General features: G+C 44.2%; 1 protein-coding gene across 1 annotated transcript in view; it reads right to left on the reverse strand.

Annotated features, from left to right (window-relative positions):
• Window positions 1-8,372: 8,372 nt before the first annotated feature.
• The window catches only part of LOC146175794 (protein-cysteine N-palmitoyltransferase HHAT-like), a 30,575-nt gene continuing 14,064 nt past the window's right edge, over window positions 8,373-24,883 (reverse strand). The window contains exons 9-12 of the mRNA XM_084582155.1: window positions 23,739-23,774; window positions 16,697-16,901; window positions 14,730-14,871; window positions 8,373-8,966 (exon numbers count right to left, since the gene is read on the reverse strand). Coding sequence (XP_084438281.1) covers window positions 8,866-8,966; window positions 14,730-14,871; window positions 16,697-16,901; window positions 23,739-23,774 — 484 coding nt within the window. The 3' untranslated portion in view covers window positions 8,373-8,865. The remainder of the gene's footprint in view (window positions 8,967-14,729; window positions 14,872-16,696; window positions 16,902-23,738; window positions 23,775-24,883) is intronic.

The raw sequence follows: 24,883 nt of genomic DNA on the forward strand, positions 1-24,883 counted from the left end.
TACAGATGGGAGCGATAGTGCGATAGCTAGAAAGGACAAGGGGAACCGGTTTGAACAGCCGAGCGATGGCTGTGACGTCAAGGGTATTCGTATAGGTAGACAAGTGAGGGATGAAATAAACTGCGATGGAATTGCTGCATCTTCTCTCGTTGTGGCTTCTATTCTTGATGCCGACTGGATTTAGCGGCGCAGTCAATTGAAGCTACGAACGAATCAACTTATCACTATTTTCTTCCCTGGCGTGACCTTGATTTCGCTTTGACGTCATCCCAGGCGAAAATCGTAACTGCCTAAATGGTTTAAGGTACAATTCCCAGTTGATACCAGTTAGATCCCAGCTGGATCAAACTGGGATTAAACTGGGATATAACTGGTATCAACTGGGAATTGTTCTTTAAACCATTTAGACCAGTTACAATTTTCGCCTCAAACAGGTGAGAAAAAAATTCGACCATAGATTATGAACTCGCAACCAAATACTTTCAAGGTCACACACGCGTAACATATAACATTATTCTAATGTTCGATGCTAGCTTGGGCTTCGGCTTATTATCGGCTGCCCTAGCTACTGCAAAGCCACCGCGGTGGTTGAACATAATCATCAAGTGATCTATTAAGGAATATTCAAAATGAAATCGGAGGCACTTCAGTTGCGGAGGCCGAAACAGAGACACTGAACAAACAGAGGAAAAAATTCCGAGATCACTGCACTAGAAATATGAGTAAGCCTAAGCGTTGCTGTTTTCTCCGCGAGATGTGTCAGAGGGATTCCGCGAGTGACAGGTACTGGACCTTTCCTCTCCTGTAAACCACTTAATTCTCTCTAATTAAGTACCTAATATCAACCATTTTGTCACTTGCACATCTTTCCTCGATGCTCTATATGATGGTACCATTTTTTTTTTCGATATACCAACTATAGTTTTTCTTCCGTGAGTGACAGATACTAGGCCTTTCCTTAAACCACTTAACTGGCTCTAATTATTAAAGCTTCGATGGAGGCGAAACGAAGATGCGTCAGTGTGCTTTGCGATGTAAGCGCACGTTAAATATCCCCAGGTGGTCGAAATTGCCACCCCTTTCACTATTTCCACTCGGTTAAGGTGTCCACAGAACAAGTGTGACAGACATTGCACTTATCATTTTCTGCGAACCAATTATTTTTGTTATTAGCTCCAACTGATTATATAATTAAACCACATCAACCATTTCGTCACTTGCACACCTTTCCTTGACGCTCTATCCTATGGCACCATTCTTTTTCCCGATGTACCAACCAGTTCCTCTTTTACAGCGCCGACAAAGTCACGCCCACGTGAAAGCCGCCTACATAGTCATACATTGATTACCCATTAATAAAAAGGGAAGCGGTAGAGAGACATAACATGGTAAGATATACGGTAAAAATAATCATAAAAAGTGAAATTAAAATATAAGTAAAATTAAAAATAATCAAAAAATAGGTGCTCCCTTAGCTGTCCCTTAAGTGAATAATGGGTGGCCGGTACAAAGCAGCACGACCGAAAGCTTTCATCTTGATCATAGCTTGTACGTTGCTTATCAGTAGTCATGCGCCAACCTTTCCGCGCAGATGAGTCGATTTGTTTTATTTCTAAAAGCAAGTGCTTTTACTATTTACCCTCTCATATCAACACTTTCCTCGACAGATACGGGTAGGTACATCCTGGACGCAGTAAAATTCCAATCGATCGGTCCACCCTTCGACAACAGCCGCCTCGTCACCCAAAACATCCGGGACAACCTTATCATACAACCCTACCTGAGAATACGCATCCTACTCACAAGGCAAGAAGGGAGGCTCGAGCCAAGGCGTTACACAAAGTCCATGCGACTGACACCGAAGCGGCCTACGTAGACGCGGCCGAATACAGTCAACCCGCGGCATATGCCATCAGTGTACTTTAGTATAACTTATATCCCACAGTTTCCGCCACTGTCAAAGCAAAAACATCTACAAAGGCCGAAGAGGCAGCTATAGCACTAGCCATCTCCTCTTCCACTGCCACACTGATTTTCAGCGATTATAAACTGGCCATCCAAAATTTCACAAGAGGGAAGATACATCCAGTCGCCCATCAAAACTCCTGGCTCCACAGCTCCCCGACCGATTCACATCATCTGGGTACCAGGCCACGCGCGAAACCCCGGCAACGAGGAAGCCCACTCAACTACTCGAGCGCGTCAACCGAGCGGGGCATGGCGAAGACTGGGGAAGCACGCGGACAGACTAATTCTCACCTATCATAACTATTCACTACTGAGAACGACTCTTCTATCCCCCGCCTCACATCTCTCTCAGAATCCCAGCAAATAATCTGAAGACAGCTACAAGCCGAAATCATCCCCTCCCCAGCTTGGTTGTCCTTGGCACACCTGGGCAGGTACGACCCCATATGCTCTCTATGCGGCACACCTAGAGCCACTTTCGATCATATAATGTTTATATACAGATTTCCCGCCACTGCCCCATTGTGGCTTCAGGGACTAAGAGGGTTTGCGAGATCGCAGTCTTCAGCATGGATCCAACCTCACAGCAGATGCTAGTTGACTGGGCTGAAGCAGTCGCTGCCAGGCACGGCTTGAGATACCAACCAGGATCAGGAATCCTTGCAATCCTTGTAATCGACCCTGGTTCCCACAATAAATATTTTTACCACCACCACCACTGCTCCCCTCCGTCCTCCGTACCTTCTTCGCCAAGTGCACGTTTGACCTCGAACCGAGGAGAAACCATGTGACAGCTATAACGTCACTCAGCCACCACCGCCAAAACTGAGGTAATCGTGAGTGAAAACCACATAATTTTGGAATGCTCTAGATCCCTGGGCGCTAGAGAAAACATTAAAGGTAGCAAAGCCTAGAAGATCCTGCTGCGGAGCGAAGTTCCACTGACCAGCAACGAGCCGTCCACCTGGAGGCTGAAGCCGTGAAGAACCAATGCATCTTCTCCCTACAACATCCCCAGTAGCCCTAATTAATCCAGGGAGCACATGGGCCAAAAAAGTTGGAGGGTTGCAAGCCACGCCAACATAACAAGCACATTATACAGACACGACAGGCTAGCAATGTGACGGCAAAGCAGGTAGAGCGCGAGGGTTCCGATGACCCCTCTTGGCGATGACCAAAATGGATAGCGGCTACAAAGAGCATGCTACAGTGATTCAAACTATAAAAGGCACTGGGGCATGCTATTGGAGTTGCCCATATTGTCACAAGCTCCACAGTCAAAAACGACACCCGAAAACGATATCGCAGCTTCATGGAGTAGGACTGAAAATTTGCAGATAGATGGAAAACCTTTATTTTCCACATATCTGAGGTGTTCGTGAGCTCTGCTGTGTAGGGCCACCCAAGATAGACAGGTCACGGCAGAGAGTTCTGGCAAAATGTGATTCACTGGAGAAGGTAATGGCAACCCACTCCAGTATTTCCTGCCAAGAAAACCCTATGGCCAGTCACAATACCATTATCGATATGGCGCCGGAAGATGAGCCCCCCAGGTTGGAAGGCGTCCCACATGTTACTGGGGATGAACAAAGGGCGATTCCTAGTAGCTCCAGGACGAATGAAGCGGCTGGGCTAAAGCCAAAAGGACGCTCAGTTGTGGATGTGTCGGGAAGCGACCGGAAAGTCCGATGTTGCAAGGAAATATATCACATAGCAACATGGAATGTAAGATCTATGACGCAAGGTAAACTGGATATCGTCAAGCGAGAAATGGACAGATTGAACATTGATATCTTGGGTATCAGCGAGCTCAAGTGGACCGGAATGGGAGAATTTAACTCCGGCGACCATTATGTCTTTTATTGTGGGCACGAATCCAAGAGAAGGAATGGGGTCGCTCTCATAGTAAACAGAAGAATGGGCAAAGCAGTGCTAGGGTACAACCCCAAAAACGACCGAATGATTTCACTTCGGATCCAAGGTCACCCTTTCAACATAACAGTTATCCAAGTCTATGCACCGACCACTGCTGCTGAAGAAGCTGACGTTGAGAGATTTTATGCGGACCTACAATGCCTTTTAGACCGCACCCCATCATCAGACGTCGTTTTTCTCATAGGAGACTGGAATGCTAAGGTCGGGAGTGAAGAAATATCCGGAATTACAGGCAAGTTCGGTCTTGGTGAGCCAAATGAAGCTGGGCAGAGGCTAGTAGAGTTCTGTCAAGAAAACAACCTGACCATAGCGAATACTCATTTTCAACAGCACAAGAGGCGCCTGTACACATGGATTTCACCGGACGGTCTGTACAGGAATCAGATCGATTATATTATTTGCCGGCAGAGATGGAGAAGCGCTATACAAGCAGTAAAAACAAGGCCTGGGGCCGATTGTGGCACCGATCATCAGCTTCTTGTTGCCAAAATTAAGCTTCGATTGAGGAAAACGCAGAAAACTAGAAGGCCTTTCAGGTATGATCTGGATCAGATTCCATTAGAATATGCTGTGGAAGTGAGGAATCGATTTCAAGAATTAGATCTAGAAGACAAAGAGCCCGAAGAGATGTGGACTGATGTTCGTGATATAATACAAGAAGTTGCTACTAAGGTAGTTCCAAAGCAAAAGAAATGCAAAAAAGCAAACTGGTTATCTGAAGAGGCTTTGCAAATAGCTGAGGAAAGGAGGATGGCAAAAGGTATGGGGGAAAGAGAAAGATACAAGGTTCTCAATGCGGATTTTCAGAAAATAGCAAGGAGAGATAAGAATGCCTTCCTGAACATACAGTGTCAAGCAGTTGAGGACAACAGCCAATTAAGAAACACAAGAGCTCTGTATAAGACAATCAAAGATATCAAAGGAAGCTTCTGTGCTAAGCTGGGCGTGATAAAGGACAAACGAGGCAAGGACCTCACTGAAGCCTCAGAGATAAAGAAGAGGTGGCAGGAATACACAGAAGAACTGTACAAGAAGGACCCGGATGTGCAATCCCAACATAGGACGGTTGTGATTACTGATCTCGAGCCGGGCATCCTGAAGAGTGAAGTTGAATGGGCCTTAGCCAGCCTTGCTAAGAACAAAGCAAGCGGAATTGATGGTATTCCAGCTGAGTTGCTTCAAAACCTCAACCACGACGCTGTTAACACACTGCATACATTATGTCAAAAGATTTGGACAACCCTGCAGTGGCCACAGGATTGGAGGAGGTCAGTTTACATCCCCATTCCAAAGAAAGGCAGTGCCAAAGATTGTTCCAACTACCGCACGATCGCGCTTATTTCGCATGCTAGCAAGGTGATGTTAAAAATCCTGCAAGGTAGGCTGCAGCAGTATGTGGATCGGGAGCTTCCGGACGTGCAAGCTGGGTTTCGCAAGGGCAGAGGAACTAGAGACCAAATTGCCAACCTTCGCTGGATCATGGAAAAAGCAAGAGAGTTCCAGAAACCCATTTACTTCTGCTTTATTGATTATGCGAAAGCGTTTGACTGCGTAGATCACAGCAGATTGTGGCAAGCTCTCCGAGAGATGGGAGTTCCAATTCACCTCATCTGTCTCCTCAGGAACCTGTATGAAGGGCAAGAGGCCACAGTCAGAACTGGGCATGGTCTTACTGATTGGTTTCCGATTGAGAAAGGGGTGAGGCAAGGCTGCATACTGTCGCCCTGCCTATTTAACCTATATGCAGAGTGCATCATGAGGAAGGCCGGTCTGGACGAGTCTTCAGCTGGAGTGAAGATTGCTGGAAAACGTATCAACAACCTTAGATATGCGGATGATACCACTTTAATGGCAGAAAGTGAAGTGGAACTCGAGAGACTTCTGATGCGCGTACAAGAAGAGAGTGAGAAGTTTGGGCTTAAACTGAACATTAAAAAGACGAAGATCATGGCGTCTTGCCCTATCAAGTCCTGGAGCATCAATGGACAAGAAGTGGAAGCTGTGACAGATTTTCTGTTCTTGGGCGCCAAGATTACCTCGGAAGGAGACTGCAGCCATGAAATTAGGAGACGCCTGCTTCTGGGAAAGAGAGCAATGGTTAGCCTTGACCGCCTAGTAAAGAGCAGAGACATTAGTCTGCCAACCAAGATCCGTATAACCCGTGCTATGGTCTTTCCAGTTGTGATGTATGGATGCGAGAGTTGGACTGTGAAAAAGGCTGACCGCCGAAGAATTGACGCGTTTGAATTGTGGTGCTGGCGAAGACTCTTAAGAGTTCCTTGGACTGCCAGAAGATCAAATCAGTCGATATTGTCGACCATAAACCCTGACTGCTCATTGGAGGGTCAAATTCTAAAGTTAAAGCTCAGCTACTTTGGTCATCTGATGAGAAGAGAGGAGTCGCTGGAGAAAGATTTGATGTTGGGAAAGGTTGAGGGTCGCCGGAGAAGGGGTAGGCAGCGAACGCGATGGTTAGATGGCATTCTCGAGGCATTGCAGATGAAGCTATGTGATGTTAAGAAGATAGTGAGAGACCGGAAAGCGTGGCGTGACATGGTCCATAGGGTCACGAAGAGTCGGACACGACTGAACGCCTGAACTGAACTGAACTGAGGCGTTCGTGACCCTTACTAGTCACTTCTGTGCCGTGGTTGACCCTCGGTACAGAATGCCGCACTTCACTGCTGCCATTGTCGCTAGGCGCAAGAGAAATCATTGCACTTCATCCTTGCTGACCGGCAAGTGCTCCCACTGCATCACTCGGGTTCTCTATGATGAGGTTTCAGTTTGCTTTACGACAGGTCCATGTGACATGCTCTAGTGTCAGTTTACCGTGAGACCATAGCCATTCGTCTACATATTGTGTAGGAAAAATCTCGTATAGTGAAAGGACCTGCATTGCATCATCGCTGCATCAGTTATTGAAATGGTGTTAACGCCTGAGCGCGCACTCACATGAAAGTCGTGTATCCGACGAATCCCACTACAGCCCAGGAATAAGAGCAATTAAAGGCCGATGCGCACCAGCCGTGGTACACGAACACCCGGTGTCTGTGCAACACATGGCACCCAAGATGGCCGTTGTCTGGTAAGGAAGCCGGATTGACGAGTGCAAACAGGGTGGCTGCCATGGAGCATAAATGCAGCCCACAGGCTGGGTATGACCGCAGCAGGAACGCGCATTTTGGGTGCAGGGATAGCGGAAGATTTACCAGCTGCCACCTGCGTGGTGCACTGTGGAGACAGTCCACGCGAAACACCGTATGCTGAAATGCGATGCTAACTGTTCCCTTCGGCTGTTCAAGCGAAACTCCTAAGGACAAGTGCAAGGGCAAAGCCTCCTCACCCAGACATTGTTCATGCCTGTTCATGCCTGTAGCATGAACAGTCTATTTCTGTCGAAAATCATTGATGCCGGGTTCTCCTTTCTGGATCCTTATGGGACCAAATTTTCTTGCTTATAGTAATTCTACATGACGTATTCACAGTCTCAAAAAGTTTGAAAAATGCTATGCTACAGGAATGGGACATTCCATCCTTTTTTGGGTGCACATATATAGGCAGATCCGTTGCTCTCTTGGTTTGCTGACATGTTTAGACTTTTGTGTAACAGACAGTTCAGGCAAAGCATGCTCTCTGGCAGTGCTATGAAAGTGCAATCACTCAGCACCATCAAATATGTCAGCACCATTTATGTTGAAAATTTTAATATTTAAGAATTAAAAATTGAAAATTACTTATGTATGTTGCAAAATATTCATTTTTGCTTCATTTTATTTTTTTATTGTAAATATCTTTCCACAAATGCTAATGAAACGCCTCCTTTTTTTTTTTACTGCTAACACTGCCAGTTGCAAACTTCCGAAAGTATATGCTTCGTTTCGAAGCTTTTCAAACAAAATAACTAATTGCTCCAAACTAAAAATTCACCACTCCCACCTCCTTATATTAAAACTGTCTATGGAGCCATTTTTGTTTTGTTTGGTTTGTGCGGTTTAACATGCCAAAGTGACTCAGGCTATGAGAGACGCCGTAGTGGAGGACTGTGGAAATTTCGACCACCTGGGGTTCTTTAACGTGCACTGACATCTCACAGCACACGGGCGCCTTGCTTTTCGCCTCCATCAAAAAGCGGCCGCTGAGGCCGGGATTCGATCCTGCACTCTTGGGAACAGTAGTCGTGTGCCGTAACCACTGTGCCACCCCGAATCGTGCAGAACACTTCTCCAGCTTCATAGTCCAGCTTTGGTTTCCCAATAACTGCCATTTTAGAGCAGTTTTCCTCATTATTCCACAACACAATTGGTTGCAACCAAGAGAGGGAAAAGTTAAATAAAATGCAATCGCAAATTAAAGTTTTAGAAAAAAACTTCACCTTTTGAAAAGTATAGATGTTGCCCATTCAAACTCCAGCAAACAATTGTATGAGTACATGCTATATTAAAACTTCGAAGACATGGTATGGCAAATGGTTTGGAAAAAATGTGTAACCTTTATTTTATTGTACAAATGGCTAAACGGTAGATGGCCGTCAATGCAATAACAGGCAAAAGCGATTTTATTAGGTGTCCAGACCATATAAATATACGAATCTAACAAGCAAAATAATGCAACGTACCCTTAATTCACTTACATAATGTACAATGATTTCGCAGTCTCAGCAAACAAAACCTCTCAATTTTTCTTTTACCTTTCTTTGGCTAAGCCACCTTCCGTGGTGTAACCTGTAAGCAGTCTTCAATTAGTGTAAAACGTAATAAGTAAGAAAACCTAGGTTTATACTATTAAATGCACTCATTTCTCACCTCTCTGGGATAGGCTCGGAACACATTGGCAAATGATTACCTCTTCTGTGTTAATGATGACAGGCAGTATAACAGGTTTTCTTGTTTTTGTGGCACCTGATCACAGAGTGAGAAAAAAAATTCGCAAAACTACAACCAACAGCTTCGCAACAAAATGCTAAGACTTCTTTTTTTTCATCTCCCAGTCCATGATGTCAATGGAGACATGACAGCCGCAGTACATCACAAGCAGAGTTGGAACCAAAGGCAGAGGGTACCCTGAAAATAAAAAAAATTGGAGGGACCCTTAGGGAAGCCTTTGAGGGTGTGACAAGACAGGGTTAGTTGCTCCTTTCTGTTGCTCTCTTTGCGAATCCTCGTTCGCCCAGATGCAATTCACTGCTCGTTTCACCACACATCCCTCAATGAAGTAGAGTCACCAAAATCTCTTTGTGTACTATGGTTGTGGAATTACGTGCAGCACATTAATAAACATGAATAGCAGCGTGCATTGCACGAACAAACAGCAAATAATTGATTTATAATTAAACTTTTTGCATCATGCAGTTTCGGTTTCAAGTGTCGATTTGATGGCTCTGATGGTCACTGATGCTCGAAGGTCATGTGAGGTATACTAAAGCTGCAATATGGTTACTGCTCTGCTAACACCAATTTGCACTAGCTCTTATGCAAGCCTGCCTAAAAGATAAAATAAATAAAGAAATTAATAAGCAGCAACTTATAATTGGAGTTTTCGCACATCTCAGATGATTTCAGCGTGTCGGAGATAACACAGCTGCCATTGGCGGCTGCAAAAAAAAAAAAAAAGAAAAAAAAAACTGCACAAGAAAAAAATTTTAATTATATACTATTTAGGTGGTGTTGGTGAATTCCGTGTTGTAACCCACGGATACTATCACATCAAAAAAAAAAAAAAAAAAAATGCGAACAAAACATTCTGCTGCCTCTAGTCCGTTAACTTGTGCGTTTTACTATTATTCCAAACATATTATCATACAGTCTTAAGACACCTCATTATGTGAAAGACCATCCGACATAGACATAAAGCTCTACTATAACCAAACCCTACGAATAAACGTGCGCGGCATAGGGGTCTCCGGCCACACTTAATGGTCCATAGTGTACCGAGGGTTACCGTAAAAACCCGCGTATAATACGAACCCGAATATAATACGAGGTGAAATTCTGGAGACGCGAAATGGAAAAAAAAGTTTTTACCGCATATAATACGAGAGAGAAAAAAACAAGACATTTATTGAAATCGGACCTCACACTTCAATCACTTTCATCTTCAGCAGCGCTTTCCTCGGAAATTTCTTTGTCGGACAAATCATCCCACAGGTACTCATCTTCTGTGCCATCGAGGGCGTTTGAGATGCCGCACTTCTTAAACGAACGGCGCACAAGCTCCTCTGGGATGCTTGCCCACGTTTTTACCGCATATAATACGAGAGAGAAAAAAACAAGACATTTATTGAAATCGGACCTCACACTTCAATCACTTTCATCTTCAGCAGCGCTTTCCTCGGAAATTTCTTTGTCGGACAAATCATCCCACAGGTACTCATCTTCTGTGCCATCGAGGGCGTTTGAGATGCCGCACTTCTTAAACGAACGGCGCACAAGCTCCTCTGGGATGCTTGCCCACGCGTCCACAATCCATTTGCACAGCGTGGCTGGCGATGCTCGCTTCAGCCGCCCGGCCGGCGTCACTGCAGGCTCACCTGACCGCATCCATTCCGCGTAGCATCGCTTGACTGCGTCCTTGAAGGGTTTGTTGACACAAACGTCGAGAGGCTGAAGTTGTGAGGTCATCCCACCCGGAATCACAACAAGTTCTGTGCGGCAGTCGCTTAGCAGCCTCTTCACCGAGTCGGCCAAATGGCAACGAAACGCGTCCAGCACGAGGATGGATGGAAAGGACAACAGTGCACCGGGCCGTTTGCACCACACTGACTTCACCCAGTCGAGGACAAGATCCTCGTTCATCCAACCTTTTTCATGGCATCTCACGATGACATTCTTCGGCAGCTCCTCACCTTTCGGCATTGTCTTGCGCTTGAAGATGACATAGGGCGGGAGCTTGCGGCCGTCTGCCGTGCACGATAGCATGACTGTAACCCGCGTCTTCTCGTTTCCAGTAGACCGGATACAAACTTGTTTAGAGCCCTTCTTATGGACGGTGAGGGGCGATGGCATGTCCAGGTAAACCGGCGTCTGGTCAGCATTGCCTATTTGCCCCAGCTGAAAGTTTTTGGTCTTTCGCAAAGAAATCACGTGGCGCTGAAAAGCCACCAGCAGCTCTTCGAAGGATTCGGGCAGCTTTTGTGAAATCGAGGTTCGCCGGCGTAGCGAGAATCCAGCACGGCACATATAGCGATGTATCCAGTGCTTGCTTGCTTTGAAGGCGGAGCTCGGAATTCCCTTTTCCCTTGCAAGCTCCCTAGCTTTTGCCTGCATAAGCTCTACGCTCACAGCTAGATGCGATGCTCGCTGTTCTCGTACGAACTCCGTCAGAGCGAGTTCAATTTCCGGGAATGCGCCATTCTTTGGCCCGCGAAAGCTTCTTCGCATTCCCTTGCACGCGAAAAGGGCTTCTTTCTGTCGTCGCCATCCGCGAATGCTTCCCTCGGTGACGCCAAACTGCCTCCCGGCCGCACTGTTGCCGATGTTTTCAGCAACTAAAATCACCTTTCTCTTAAAAGCAGCCGAGTACTGTTTCCGAGACCCTGGCATCTTGCTCGTTCACTTAAAGAAAAAAGCGTGCACTTTTTCGCGAACCGTGGTTTGCACGAGAGCACATGCGCTGATGCTGTGCGCACTCGACGACCCAACAACGAAGAGACGACACCTCGACGTCGTGGCCACTGCGGGGTGCGGCCACGTTAGGGCAACGAAGCCAAGCCGTAGCCGCACATCGATAACAAAGCCAAGCCGTAGCCACGCGGCAACGAAACCAAAACTTCTCGCAAAACTTTCACATTTTGGTTGGGATCCGCAAATAATACGAGGCGGAAATTTGGAACGCTGAAAGTTGGAAAAAAAACTCGTATTATACGCGGGTTTTTACAAATTTCCATCTAGTCCTTCATGTTTTAAAGGAGCTACCTGAGTTGGCAGGTGCTGTGAGCTCCTGCCAACTCGGCCCCATCATGTGGTCCTGTGTCACCCCACAATCCAACGACAGGTAAGTGCCTGGTCATGTCACCTGTCAACTACAACCTGCCAGAGGTACGCTCATCACTTTATTGATCCCCTAATCAGCGATTTCACTGATGTTTGTCTCTCTGAAGCCAAATTGGTAGGAGCTGTCAACTTGGGCGGCACTTTTGAGATGAAAATAGAATCCCCTGGGGCCCTTAGATCCTTAGATCCCGAGCTACTATTAGGCCATGCAATACAGGCACATTCATACGGCTTCATTAAAGTGGAGCTTTATATCTATGTCTGACGGTCTTCATATAGTGTGAAGATTACAACTATATGCCAACGAGTATGTGCAACCCAAAATCTAAACAGAAGTAAAAACTGAAGTGTTAGTGCAGCCAATTTGTATTTGGACTGATGACGACAAGTCGGCTGTCATTTATTAGCTCACAATGTAGAAGCCAGATTTTTCTGTAGAATGGAGCCCAGTGATTTCTCTACATACCACCTTGTTTTTTTTTCAGGGCACTCCCTTAACTTAAATAATAATTTTTTTTCAATGGCCAGAGATGACTACTGCTACTCCTCGAAGTTCAACGGCGCTTCCCCAGTCTGCTACTTTAGAAATTTAGGCATCCTGCCAATTACTAGAAACCCTTGAGGAGGCCTTTAGCAGTGTTTCATTAGAACGAATTCTTTGAGGGTATCTGAAAGTAGGAGTCAACAATCCAAACGCAGGGCTGCAACAGCTCAAATATGATTTTTAGCAATTTTAGGAGCAGCAAAATCTTAGTTTTTGAGCAGTAAAATCCAGATTCAGAGCAGCTTAGATGAAAAACAAAATACTGCTATTTGCAGCATGATTTCAAATTTTTGAGCCTATAAATATGGAAGAAACCTTACTTTCGGCACAAAACATAAAAGGTGTGAATATCACACCGTATGAATATGATCCAAAGGAAATCTAGCGAGGGCCACCCATCATCCGCGCTGCGTGTACCTATTTTTTTAAATAAGCAGTTTGTACTGCAAGGTATGCTATCACAGTAAAAAAAAAAAAAAAAGAAAAATGTGAGCCACAAAACCGAGGAGGTTAATTTTTCAAGCTTCCTGGACTGAAAAAAAAAAAAAAAATGGAAAAAGATGGAGAATATGAATTTCCTTTTTTCTGCATCTATCGCAGTCTTACAATCTCAATCACGGGATCTTATCTTGTTTTACTGTCTGCAAAATCCACAGCTTGTGTTGTGTGAGGGCAGTTTCAGAGAAGCTCAATTTGAAGCTGTGACTGCGATCAGCCTGTTCCCAAAAGCGAGCCCAGTACAAAAACAAAACAAAAACAGAATGTTCATTCAAAAGCAGACACAGAAAAAGGACGAAAAGAAAAGAAAAACGGCAACCAAAAGGCAAAAGGGCAAACGCCGAAAGCAGATAAAAAAAGCTAGTTGTAAGCAAAGACAACTGACGTGAGCGCGTCTTCAGCCTATGATTTATGCTTTCAATGGGCTGGCGATGACTCTGTTGTAGACACGATATTTTGATTAAGGGGAGGAAGGCAATTACTCGGGCTAATAGGTTATACGTATATTTCGTGCAAAGAGCACACTTTATAGTACTTCAACATTCCAGCATCCATAAATGTTTATTTTGGCAGTCTTGGGCTCCACTGTGGCATTATGGAATTCAATGCTGCTGGGTGTTTCCTGACCTGCTGACGCCTGAAATAAATTTCACATGTACTACCTTAGCACTAATACAGAAGCCATAGCCTACACTATCTGATGACGGGAAAGTGCGTCTATCGACGAGACGCAGCATAAGAACAACCTTGTTGCACATGAATGGTCCAGCAAAATACCAAAAACTTCCAAGAGCCGCATAAAAAGCTAGAGCTACACCCATTAAAAGCATGCAGCGCCTAAAACACAGTGTTGAAGTATTGCTCCAAAATCACAAGTACCACAAGGGCCTTTTTTGCAGCGTAACACAGTAGCAGTGGTGCCAATCCTTACAAACGATCCCTTTCCGTTATAAAGATGCTTCATGTACCACACGAGCTGTGACCCCGGCGGCGAAGCATCCTCAAACCATGACGGTTCAGCGTACTCAGAGTGTAGGAAGCACGTGGATGCAAGAGAGACAACTATGAGTGGGTATTAGAATGGCGTAACGCCATCTCAAAATACAACTAATTAAAATGACAGTGACACGCGTTGCAGTGTCTAAAACGTTGCGACTGGCAATATCACAGCTGCAGAAAGTCGTCCCTGTGTATGGCAAATTTTTGTGGTTTCTTAGGACATTTTGGTGCAGCTTGGTACAAATCCAACAAATTTCATGCTTATGGCACAGAAACATGTAGCTGTATCAAAATGTGTGCACCCCGCACATGCTTTCATGCACAAGCCCTGTCTAAGATTGGTAACACTAGCGTGCCTGGTCTTCAGACAGAAGTCAGCATAAGTTTAGACTTACTGGCCATGACAGCTGCTCAGAATGTTCAGCACTCTCAGAGAGTCTCACGTGCTGTTGGCTAGCCCTCCTTCACAAGTCAGAAGAATGCAGCAGATATATTTGCGGCCCACAGGGGTACTGTAAAAGCTCGATATAACAAACTAAGATAAGCATTACACAGTATTTGATATACCAAGCTCGTTATATTGCTTTCTCCATTCTGCAGTAAGGATCGCTAGAGTTGTCATTGCTTCCCTGAGTAAATCAAGCTACTCTTGCATGCACTTCTGATTAGGTTTTACATTACGAATTTCACATTACGATTTCGCTATAACAATCTTCGAGTGCAGTAAGAAGCATTGTGAACTAGCGAACTGCCGTGCCAAGGTTGCATTCAAGAAGCGAAACAATATTTCTTACCAAGTATTATTCTCCTAAGGAAGATAAGTCCAATCTCCACATTGCTGAGGAAGAACATACACGAGAACATGGAGAAGAGAAAGTGTGGTGCCGAGATGAGAGCCCTGAGGAACCGTAACCGCATTCCGGTGAAGAAAGTTTTCTGAAAGAATGAACAGTCATTAGCAATGCGCGTGACCTGAATCGTGAACAAAGAACATGCATATCTGAAGCAATGACAAAAAATTAAACCCGTCTACATGACCGGGTCAGTTAGAATACAATCCTTATTTAAACTTGATTACTAAAAGCTAGATAGTGTTAACAGTGGCAGCGTTTATCCCAATGACAAACTTAAAAAGAAAAAAAGAAACAAGTGCAGCTATGAAGGAGGACAAGGATGGTCGCACTGTAATATTAACCCTGTAGTGGATGAGAAGTTGCCAGTTTAAGGACTTAGAATGTAGACAAGGCAGATATACAACTGACAACTATTTAAGGCTTTGTTATGACCGTTTTTAGGCCAGATTTGCAAGTGTATGAATCACACATTTTCAGCCTGCATGTGGGCATGGGTGGAAGGGTGTTTTAAGATCACTTTGCGGCCTGCGGGTCAACTGGAGGATTCCATCGTTTTGATTGGTGCGCTCTGCATCGCTGCTCGTCTAACTAAATGCGGGGGCACAGGCATGTGTCGTAGTCAAGCATTAAGATATTTTGCAGTTAAAATACATCCATTGCATCACCTCTTTTAAAGCTGTACAATTTTTCTGTCGAAGATAAAAGTGTAATCAGTTAAGATGCAACCAAAATCCACTGATTCTAATGTTCATGATCGAATTCACGACAAAACTTTGTAACGCCGCAGGCGACATTAAACATCTGAAACAGGATTGTGATGACTGCTGCACATTTGCACTTTTTCTATTCCAGAAAAACAGATTCTTCGCATTTAATACAATCGTGGACTTCCCATTCAAACACTAGTCTCGACTTGAAACCAACCATATGAAACCATTCTCGCAAGGGTCTAATTTTTGTCCACAAATAATCGAAAAGTGTCTCCACAAAAAGCAACCCTGTTCCCAAATGCGCAATGGTGACACAATTCTTTTCGTAAATTCTCAGGGCCAAGGAGGAAATAGGTTAACAGCTTCGTCTGCTGGCAATCAATGATCAATAATTTTAAACTGGGAAATTCACACTGATTTTCATTGCCACATTCCATCCTTCCCTTAGGATATGGCTTGGGTGTCCATTGAGAATTGTGACAGATACCAGGCCTTTCCTTTCTCATAAACGAATTTACAGTTTTTACAAGAAGTTTATGTCATTTACCCTAAATTATTTAGTAATGATTAAATCAGCCTTTGTTCCATACAGCACACTGCAGTGTTTTTACAAGTGGTGAATCATCTTTGATTTGAAGAACTTTTATCCATGTACAGTCGTTACTACTGCAATGTAAACAGGCCTTCTTGGTGCCTCCTTACTTTAACAGCTGTTATGAACTGGTAAATGCATGCTAACGGTAGCACTGCTGCTAGTATAGTAGCTGTTCACCTATTCAACACACAAGTAAAGACGAAAAATCTGACTTAAGCTGGACAAGACGCAATGGTAATTAGAAGAGAAAAAAAAGTGATTTAACGAAGGTTTGTTCAAGAAAAGCAAGCCTAGACAGTGCTCAGTTCTAACGATAAAATGCAGAATGTTCACTTCATACTGCTTACCAGCCCAGCAGCAAAGTTAGAATACAGAAAACAGTTACATGCCCCCATCATGTCCAGACTCGTTACCAAAGCTAATTCAAAATTTATGACTTTACAAGAAAAACACCCATTTCTCATTCACATGTATCACCATTGCCAAAAATCTACAAGGTGACATTTTTTTTTCTAACGGTCTCTCATGGTAGACCGACCTTTTAAGTGAGGTACTCAGAGAGATCGACTACGATGGCAAAACGGGAAGAGAAACGAGCGAACCTCAATGCTCTGCCAGGTCTCCTGCTTCCTGGCGAGTTCCGTCAGGAGCTCGGCCAAGATTCCGAGAAAGTTCAGAGTGCACCACACCACCACGGCCTTGTCCATGCCGTGCCAGGAGCAGACAAAGGCAAAGCTGGCCGCCGCGCCCATCAGGCGGTGCTCCAGTGACCAGCCACCACGGGCCGCTATGGGCCTGTATATGTATCTGCAGGAGGGCGCACATGCTCAATTTAACTTAATTAAGTAAATTAAACCTAATTAAAATGCCTTGCGCTGTCATCAATGCAGTTAGTACGCTCTAATTTATTGCTATTCTTTGATACAGCTGCCGGCTCAGCATCGTGACGGGGTACATAGTAGCTTTGCAAGCAGACATAATTTTGATAGTACACTGTTTATGCATGTCACACAACAAAAAGTAACCTTCTACATCGCCAGCATTTGCCATACAAGCCAAAAAAGGTTGAAGAAGTTTAATATTGATGTCAGTGTGAAGAGGACAATGAAGAGAAGCAGAAGACAACGAAGTTCCCGTCTCGCGCTCGGACCGGACGTCCCTAGACTAAGCCAACAGCGGCTCTCTGTGTTACCGGCTCTGCGGCCTTCACATGCCTTTTTTCCAACGTGACAATATGACAATCTGTAGTCTAATATAATTCATGAGTACACACAGATCTTTGAAAAAAGGCACAGATTATTGTGCTCAGTCCAGAATTTTGTTGCATGTGGAAATGGCCTGCGTAGTGTGAAGAGCACATAATGGCACTCGGCTTCCGAAAACAGGCATCCGGGCACCATTTCAACGGTGTTTCATATCAGCTTCCTCGTCTTGCAGAAACACGTGCTCGAGATCAGCGCACAGTGAAGATGAAGAATGCTCCACTTCAATATGTTATGCAAGAAAGCTGTGCATAGACGATGTAAGCAAGCATGTCAAGCTATAACCAAAACTGGTCGCATTAGTGAGATTTACAGTAGAGAACAAACAGAGGAGCACCATACATAAAAGATATTTAACAGTGATGCATAATAATGCTAGTGTACAGATTTATCTCTATGCTGTCCACTAGGAATGATTCATCAATGTTCCTTCAAAGCTGCTACCCTCAGATACAAATCATGGAAGAGAGTAAAGCTTAGGCTTGGCTTAGGCCTGCCTCAAGCAGCAGGCTCAAGCATCTGACAAGACTTTCTAGCAGCTGTCCTATGTGACTATGTTGCATTTAGGAACCAGATGTGTCACTTTGCCGAATGCCCCAAAACCTGCAGCACTCTGTGGTGCATCTACTTCTGTTTGCCAAACACCAGTGAACGGTGAGTTCTCCTCTGATTTAAAGGTGGCACCAAAATATTTGCAATCAGCACTGTTCATACTGCACGCTCAAGTGAAAACACACTATTTCTCCTACTGTGGCAGCAAAGGGTTTTCAACAATTCCTTCAATGCAAGAGATAAAGGTCGCATTAAAGGACTCATCATCATCATCATCAGCCTGATTATACCCACTGCAGGGCGAAGGCCTCTCCCATATTTCTCCACTTAACCCGGTTCTGTGCTAGCTGCATCCACTTGACCCCTGCGAAGTTCTTAATCTCATCCGCCCACCTAACTTTCTGCCGCCCCCTGCTACGCTTTCCTTCCCTTGGAATCCAGTTTGTTACCCTCAGCGACCATCGGTTATCCTCTCTTCGCACTACATGTCCTGCCCATGTCCATTTCTTCTTCTTAATTTCTACTAGAATGTCGGTAACTTCAGTTATTTCTCTGACCCACTCTGCACGCTTTTTATCTCTTAATGTTACCCCTACCATTTTTCGTTCCATAGCCATCTGGGTTGTCCTCAACTTAAGTAGAACTCTCTTGGTTAGCCTCCACGTTTCAGCCCTATAGGTGAGTACAGGCAAGATGCAACTGTTGTATACTTTCCTCTTGAGCGATACCGGTAAGCTGCTAGTCATAATCTGCGAGTGCTTGCCAAATGCACTCCATCCCAATCTTATTCTTCTTATTTCCTTTTCATGGTCCGGATCTGCGGTTACTACCTGTCCTAAGTAGACATATTCGCCTACTACTTCCAGTATTTCGCTTCCTAATGTAAACTGCTGTTCCTTCCCGAGGCTGTTGAACATTACCTTAGTCTTCTGCATATTGATTTTCAAGCCTACCTTTCTACTTTTCCTGCCCTTTTTTCTGGCAGCGCCGGTAAAAGTAATGAAGGTGAACCAACTAGCTCAAATTTTCATGTTACTGCATTCACTTGACCCCTGCGAAGTTCTTAACCTCATCCGCCCATGCACCTCACTTTCTTACACCTCCTGCTACGCTTTCCTTCTCTTGGAATTCAATTTGTCGCCCTAAGCGACCATCGGTTATCCTCTCTTCGAACTACATACTCTGTCCATGCCCATTTCTTCTTCTTGAATTCCACTAGAATGTCGTTAACTCGGGGTATTTCTCTGACCCACTCTACACGCTTCCTGTCTCTTAACGTCAAAGCTACCATTTTCCGTTCCATAATTCCCTGTGTTGCCCTGAACTTAAGCAGAACCCGTTTCGTTAGCCTCCATGTTTCAGCTTTTCAAGTGAGTATAGGTAAGATGCAACTGTTATTACTTTCCTCTTGAGCGATACCGGTAAGCTGCTAGCTTGATCTGCGAGTGCTTGCCAAATGTGCTCCATCCTAATCTCCTAGTTATTTCCCTTTTATGGCCTGGGTCTGCGGTTACTAGCTGTCCTGAATAGACATATTTGCCTACCACTTCCAGTGCTTCGCTACTTACGGCAGACAGCTGTTACTTCCCGAGGCTGTTGAACATTACCTTATTCTTCTGGTGGTTTTTACTGTCTGGGTCATCAATCATTATTTGCAGTTCATCCCCCGAGTTGCTTAGCAAGGCAATGTCATCCGCAAATCGCAGATTACTGAGGTATTCTCCATCTACCCCTATCCCTAACTGCTCCCATTCCAAGTCTCGGAATAATTCCTCTAAACAAGCTGTGAATAGTACTGGGGAGATTGTGTCTCCTTGCCTAACACCTTTCTTTATGGGAATTTTGTTACTTTCTTTATGCAGAACTATGATTGCTGTGCAGCCACTATATATATCTTCCAGCACTTTCACGTACGGCTCGTCTACCCCCTGATTTCGCACGTGGAAATGGCCTATAGACACCAAAAGGACTATAGACACCAAATTTTGGTGGCATTTTTCTTCTTGTTAATGATGTGTAACTCATTCCTGCATATCAATATGCGCGCAGTTTTTGCCTATACAACCGATAAATAATTTATCATTGAATTTTAGTTTCTCACCATATTCGGTTTCAACAGCCGAGAGATGGCTGTGACGTCACAATCATGTCTTTATGCGTGGCATGAAAAAACAGTGATATAATCACTCATTCTTCACCTGTAGTGATTCTTGTTCTTCAGGCAGGCTGGCTTTATCATTGTAGTGAATTCAAATGACACAGCAATCATTATATCGCTGTATCTTCATCTTTCGCGTGATCTAGACTTGACTGTGACGTCACAGCCATTGCTCAGCTGTTGAAGCCAAAACAGGCGAGAAAAGAAATTTGATTATAAATTATCCAGCAGTCGTAGACGAATGTGGTGTGGTGATCCGTGTACAGCAATGTCCTAGGCATCATTACAAATGATAAAACACGAACCCGAAAATTAGGTGTCTATAGTCTTTAATCGTTGCATTTCATCCTGTTGTTAATATTTGTGTTAAAAATTTTCATTGTTTGTCCCTGCAGTCAATGTAGCAGGTTATTTATGTTTTTGTCACAATGGCCTATTAGTGTATGAATACGAGTACACACGATGGAGTGCAGTGCAAGCTCCAATTTCAAGCCGGCAAAGGCACTGTTATGCTGGATATGGGCAAAATAACTGGTGAAGTTGACGCTACAAAGCAGTCCCTCTTAACAACACTGGCAGATCTGGACAACTGAACGATGTCTGATCAAGGCATTCTCGACCATCATTGTGCCCACTGTAGGCCCCTTGCAAGGATAAGAATGCGTTCGTGCGGTTCCTCAAGGTGAGGACGTAGCCTGAATGCTTACAACAAGAGTGCTAAGGTTCCTTGCACATGCCTCTGCATATTATTCTCTTTCTAAATGTCCCTCCTTTCATTCAGACTGGTTGCTATTGCAGTCAAAACCACACATATCGAGATCAAAGCGGATCGCAAAATGGCTTGGTTTGCAGGGTTTAATGCTCAAAAGTGACTCGGCTATGAAGGTGATAAATGCGAACCCTGTTATACTTTTAACGTGACAGCATTAAAGGTCCTTTCTGCACAAAATCTGGCATCGTCAACACTGTGAACGAAAAACCGCGGGCTTGGTTCTGGCAGATGACATGGCCAAGCACTGATTCGCCAATGGGTTGCATGACATAACGCGACCATATGATACCACAAATTCGAGGTGGGAGGTTGGGATAAGCAGAGCTCTCAAAAGCTGAGTCAGGCACGCTACCTGCAGGCCACGCGGGCAAGTTTGTATGGTTTAGTTGAAGCAAGGCTTTATCTATGCTGGCTGGTGGTCATTTGCCGTCAGCCGCTAGATAGCATGGTAGCTTAGGACTGTATGCTAATAAGAGTGTGTGAGAAATATCGGAGGCACAATTAAAGGGATTGATAATCAAACGAGCACAGACTACATAATTTAAATCAGGCACTAGCTATAGGTATCCCATCTACCCTCTCTGTGGCGTCAAAAATTTTTAGGCTAGCTTCATTAGCATCAAACATAAGGTGATCGAAAATCATGCTCCTCCTCTCCCTGAACCCAGCGCACGCCAGTGCGCAAAAAAAAAAGAAAAACGAGTCGCGACGGCGCCTCACTACGCCATGTCCCACTCGCCTAACTTAGACCGTCCAATGAGCAGGTTCGTTTAGCAGCTTCACTAACATCAGTGGGGAGGCTTGCACACGGTGATGTGTCGCCCAAATCTGCTGCAAGTGGTCGCCACCTTTTATAACTATTTTCAAATTAGCAGCTCGGCGCTAACCTTACAAATCTGACTCGAATACTCACAAAGACCACCTCTATGAAATGCCTGCGTAAGTATTTTACCCAAGTAGCATTTCAGGAGCCCTTTAAATGTCCTCCATAATATGAAGATTTCAAGACAATATTCAAACCGTTCGATATAAGCAATAACTTCATATATTGGGATCGACAATACTTCCCCTTATTACAAGGCAGCAACCAAGATGACAGACAAAGCAATATTCTTTTATGTACTCTCTCCCTCAGAGAGCAACTGAGACAAATGTTTCAGTGCTCTGATATTAATTGTAAATATGGGCCATTTATTTCTTTTCCTGGTGTCTATTCTTGGAACAGCATGGGAAGAGCAGCTATTCCGCGGCTCTCATTCTGAAACTGAAGTTAAATCTTCCACAAGTCTTCATTCCATAGTCAAACCTGCTATGCTGAGACCTGCGTTCAATTCGTGCTTCCCCACCAAATCTCTTGCTTTTTTGTCGGAAGAGGATGATGCTTTCTCATACTGTCAAGTGGCATGATGCATAAAATTATACGGTGTACTTATGGTTTTCTGCACACACTGCAATGAATCATCTTGGGGCTGTTTGTAACGAGGCTCCACTGCTACTGCGCTGCATTACGAAATGGGAGCGGTGGAACTTGCGATTTTGGAATAATTCCTCAACTCCTTGACAGTGTGCGTGAAACAAAAGCGCTTGACGAGGCCATAAAAAATCATTGCTGTCACTTAACTTTCATCTCAAATGTATAAACAACCATATGTTCCAGGCATTCATCAAGTAAAATTTCTGCGATGCAAGCGGTTTTCGGTAATGTTTAAGAACCATTCGATAATTCGAACTTTCAGGTAATTCGAATATTTACTGTATTCGCAATGTGGTCGCCGCTTTCTTCTTTCACTTGAATTTTTTTTTTCTTACTGTTTGTGTTTCTGAAAAGCGACATTTTCCTTTTTGTGCAATACTACCACTAGCACAGCGCCTACTTATGCGGCATAGTTATGCTTTCAAAACGTTCAGTTTTTCACCATGATCTGGTGCTATTGAACATTCTGCGTTCAGGCAAGGCCAATGTAAACCTCATGCACTCTAGTGCTAGCTAGACACTGACGCATAAACAAAGTCAACAAACAATCTGGTGCAGTGCCACGTGCTGGAAATGGGTCCATAAAGAAAAGCTGCACGACTATCTGTGTTCTTTTTGTTTTTTGAGACGTCTTGTGTGTCGTTATTTGGTTTAGAAAGCCGCACCCCTCCCCCCCCCCCCCCCCCCTCCTGCCTCCATACCGATCCTCAAATGTCCACCTCTAAATATTTTCGAGGAGAACCCTGGGTATACTATCTCAGCCATTTGTCAAAATAACTTGTAACTGCTAGTTTATTCTGCACTTTTCAGCGAATAATTCAAGGGTGACAGAACAGTGGTTGAATTCAGCCCCAAAGTAGCAGGTTAACTGGCCAGCTTTTAGCTCGTTTGCTGCGGCACTCAACAGCTCTCTCATGTGAATTCCAGCACCATCTCTTTTTACAGCAGCCATCAACTTTTTTTCATAGACAAGACTCAAAGATCCACCAAAGCGGCAAAACAGGATGCCAATAAAGCAACTTTACAAACATAATGCATTGCATAAATATATGCCAGTTACAAATGTTGGTCAGTTCCAGGTAGGCACTGTTTTATTGCGATCGAGTTAAGAAGAATGGTATCCATTCTTCAGAACAACGCACAACGTTTAAAGGGCGGAGTGCCATATTAACTAAACCTATTTTGCTTATTTAGGAGTGAAATGGAACCACATTCGGTACAGATATATCTTTTTTATGCTCATTTCCAAGTTGTACAACAAAACAGTTTAGTCCCTAAATTTTTACAACATATTACACTATAATTTTTCACATAAAACAGATCATGACCTTAGTTATAAAATATAAATAGAAAATTTTTACCAAATTCATCGAGTTATTCGCTACAATCCTGCCCTTGAAAGTAAGCACACAAGAATTGCTCTCACCTTTGTATCCAGAGGTAGAGCCCTCGGTCGAAATGCCTGCAAAAAATAGTTTAGAAAAATAACCTGCGGAGATCAACGTGCATGATTGCGTGGTTGAGATTTAACTGCTGTAGATATAACTGTGCATGTTATAACGCCACATTGCACCACTAATGCTGTACCACTTTGCTTTCACTGTTTTGTAGAATATTCCAGCAAATAATACATATAGTCATAGCCACCTGTAAAACACTGATTAGAACAATAAAAAAAAGAAAGAAACAAAGATGGACCGCAGTGGCACCATAAGCATAACCATGTGCTCTATGGCAAAATAAATTGCTCATAACAATGCAGTCACAACACAATATCAGTTATAACAATTACACCTGATCACTGAGAGCCAACCTTAAAACGCAGGATTGAATCACGGCCTCGGCGACCGCTTTTCGCCTCCAGCGAAAAACGAGACACTTAAACCCTCTAAGCTCTAAACTTTTGACAAAGGCTGTACATTGTGCCTGTTTTCGCTCATTTCTGAAGGTGGTGTAAGGAAAGCTGAGGACGCGGCTGCGCCATGCATTTGCTGCGCGTCGCAATGAATAAAGCCGGGTGTCTGGCACTGCGGCGCAGGTTCGTCGTGCTCGACGTACTGAAGTACGACGGTTATGACGGCAGCGGGATCGTGAGTCTACTGATTGTGATATTGCACCTAAATGGTGCAAGAATATAGAAGCACAAAGAATGAGGAAACATGCCAAGCGTGCTCAGGAAACTGCTCTAGACACTGAGCGCCTTTGTAAAACGAATGCCGAAGCGAAGAGAAACAAGCGTGTGGTAGAAATTCCAGGACAACGGCTGCGCGACTGCAAGCGATGGAAAGGTATAGCAGGGATAAGCAGCGCTAACGCACCTACTTCGCATTTAATTAACTTTGCAAATCGGCCATAATTTTTTTTTTCTTTTGTTTTGTTTGTCTGTTACGACGTTCCCTTGGTCTTCTAAGCTCATAAGATTTCCAGTGGGAAATGGCAAACCAAACTCTTACATTTTTGTCAGAAGGTGACACAAATGTTGCAGAAGACAAAGCGAATGAAAAAGGAAGCATTGGACGCTGAGCGCAATGTTCTGAAAGACCGAAAGAAGGGCAAAAAGAGTGTGAGACT

Source organism: Amblyomma maculatum, chromosome 10 (genome assembly GCF_055883805.1).
Source record: "Amblyomma maculatum isolate TAMU_Amacu chromosome 10, ASM5588380v1, whole genome shotgun sequence".
In the NCBI taxonomy this organism is placed as follows: domain Eukaryota; kingdom Metazoa; phylum Arthropoda; class Arachnida; order Ixodida; family Ixodidae; genus Amblyomma; species Amblyomma maculatum.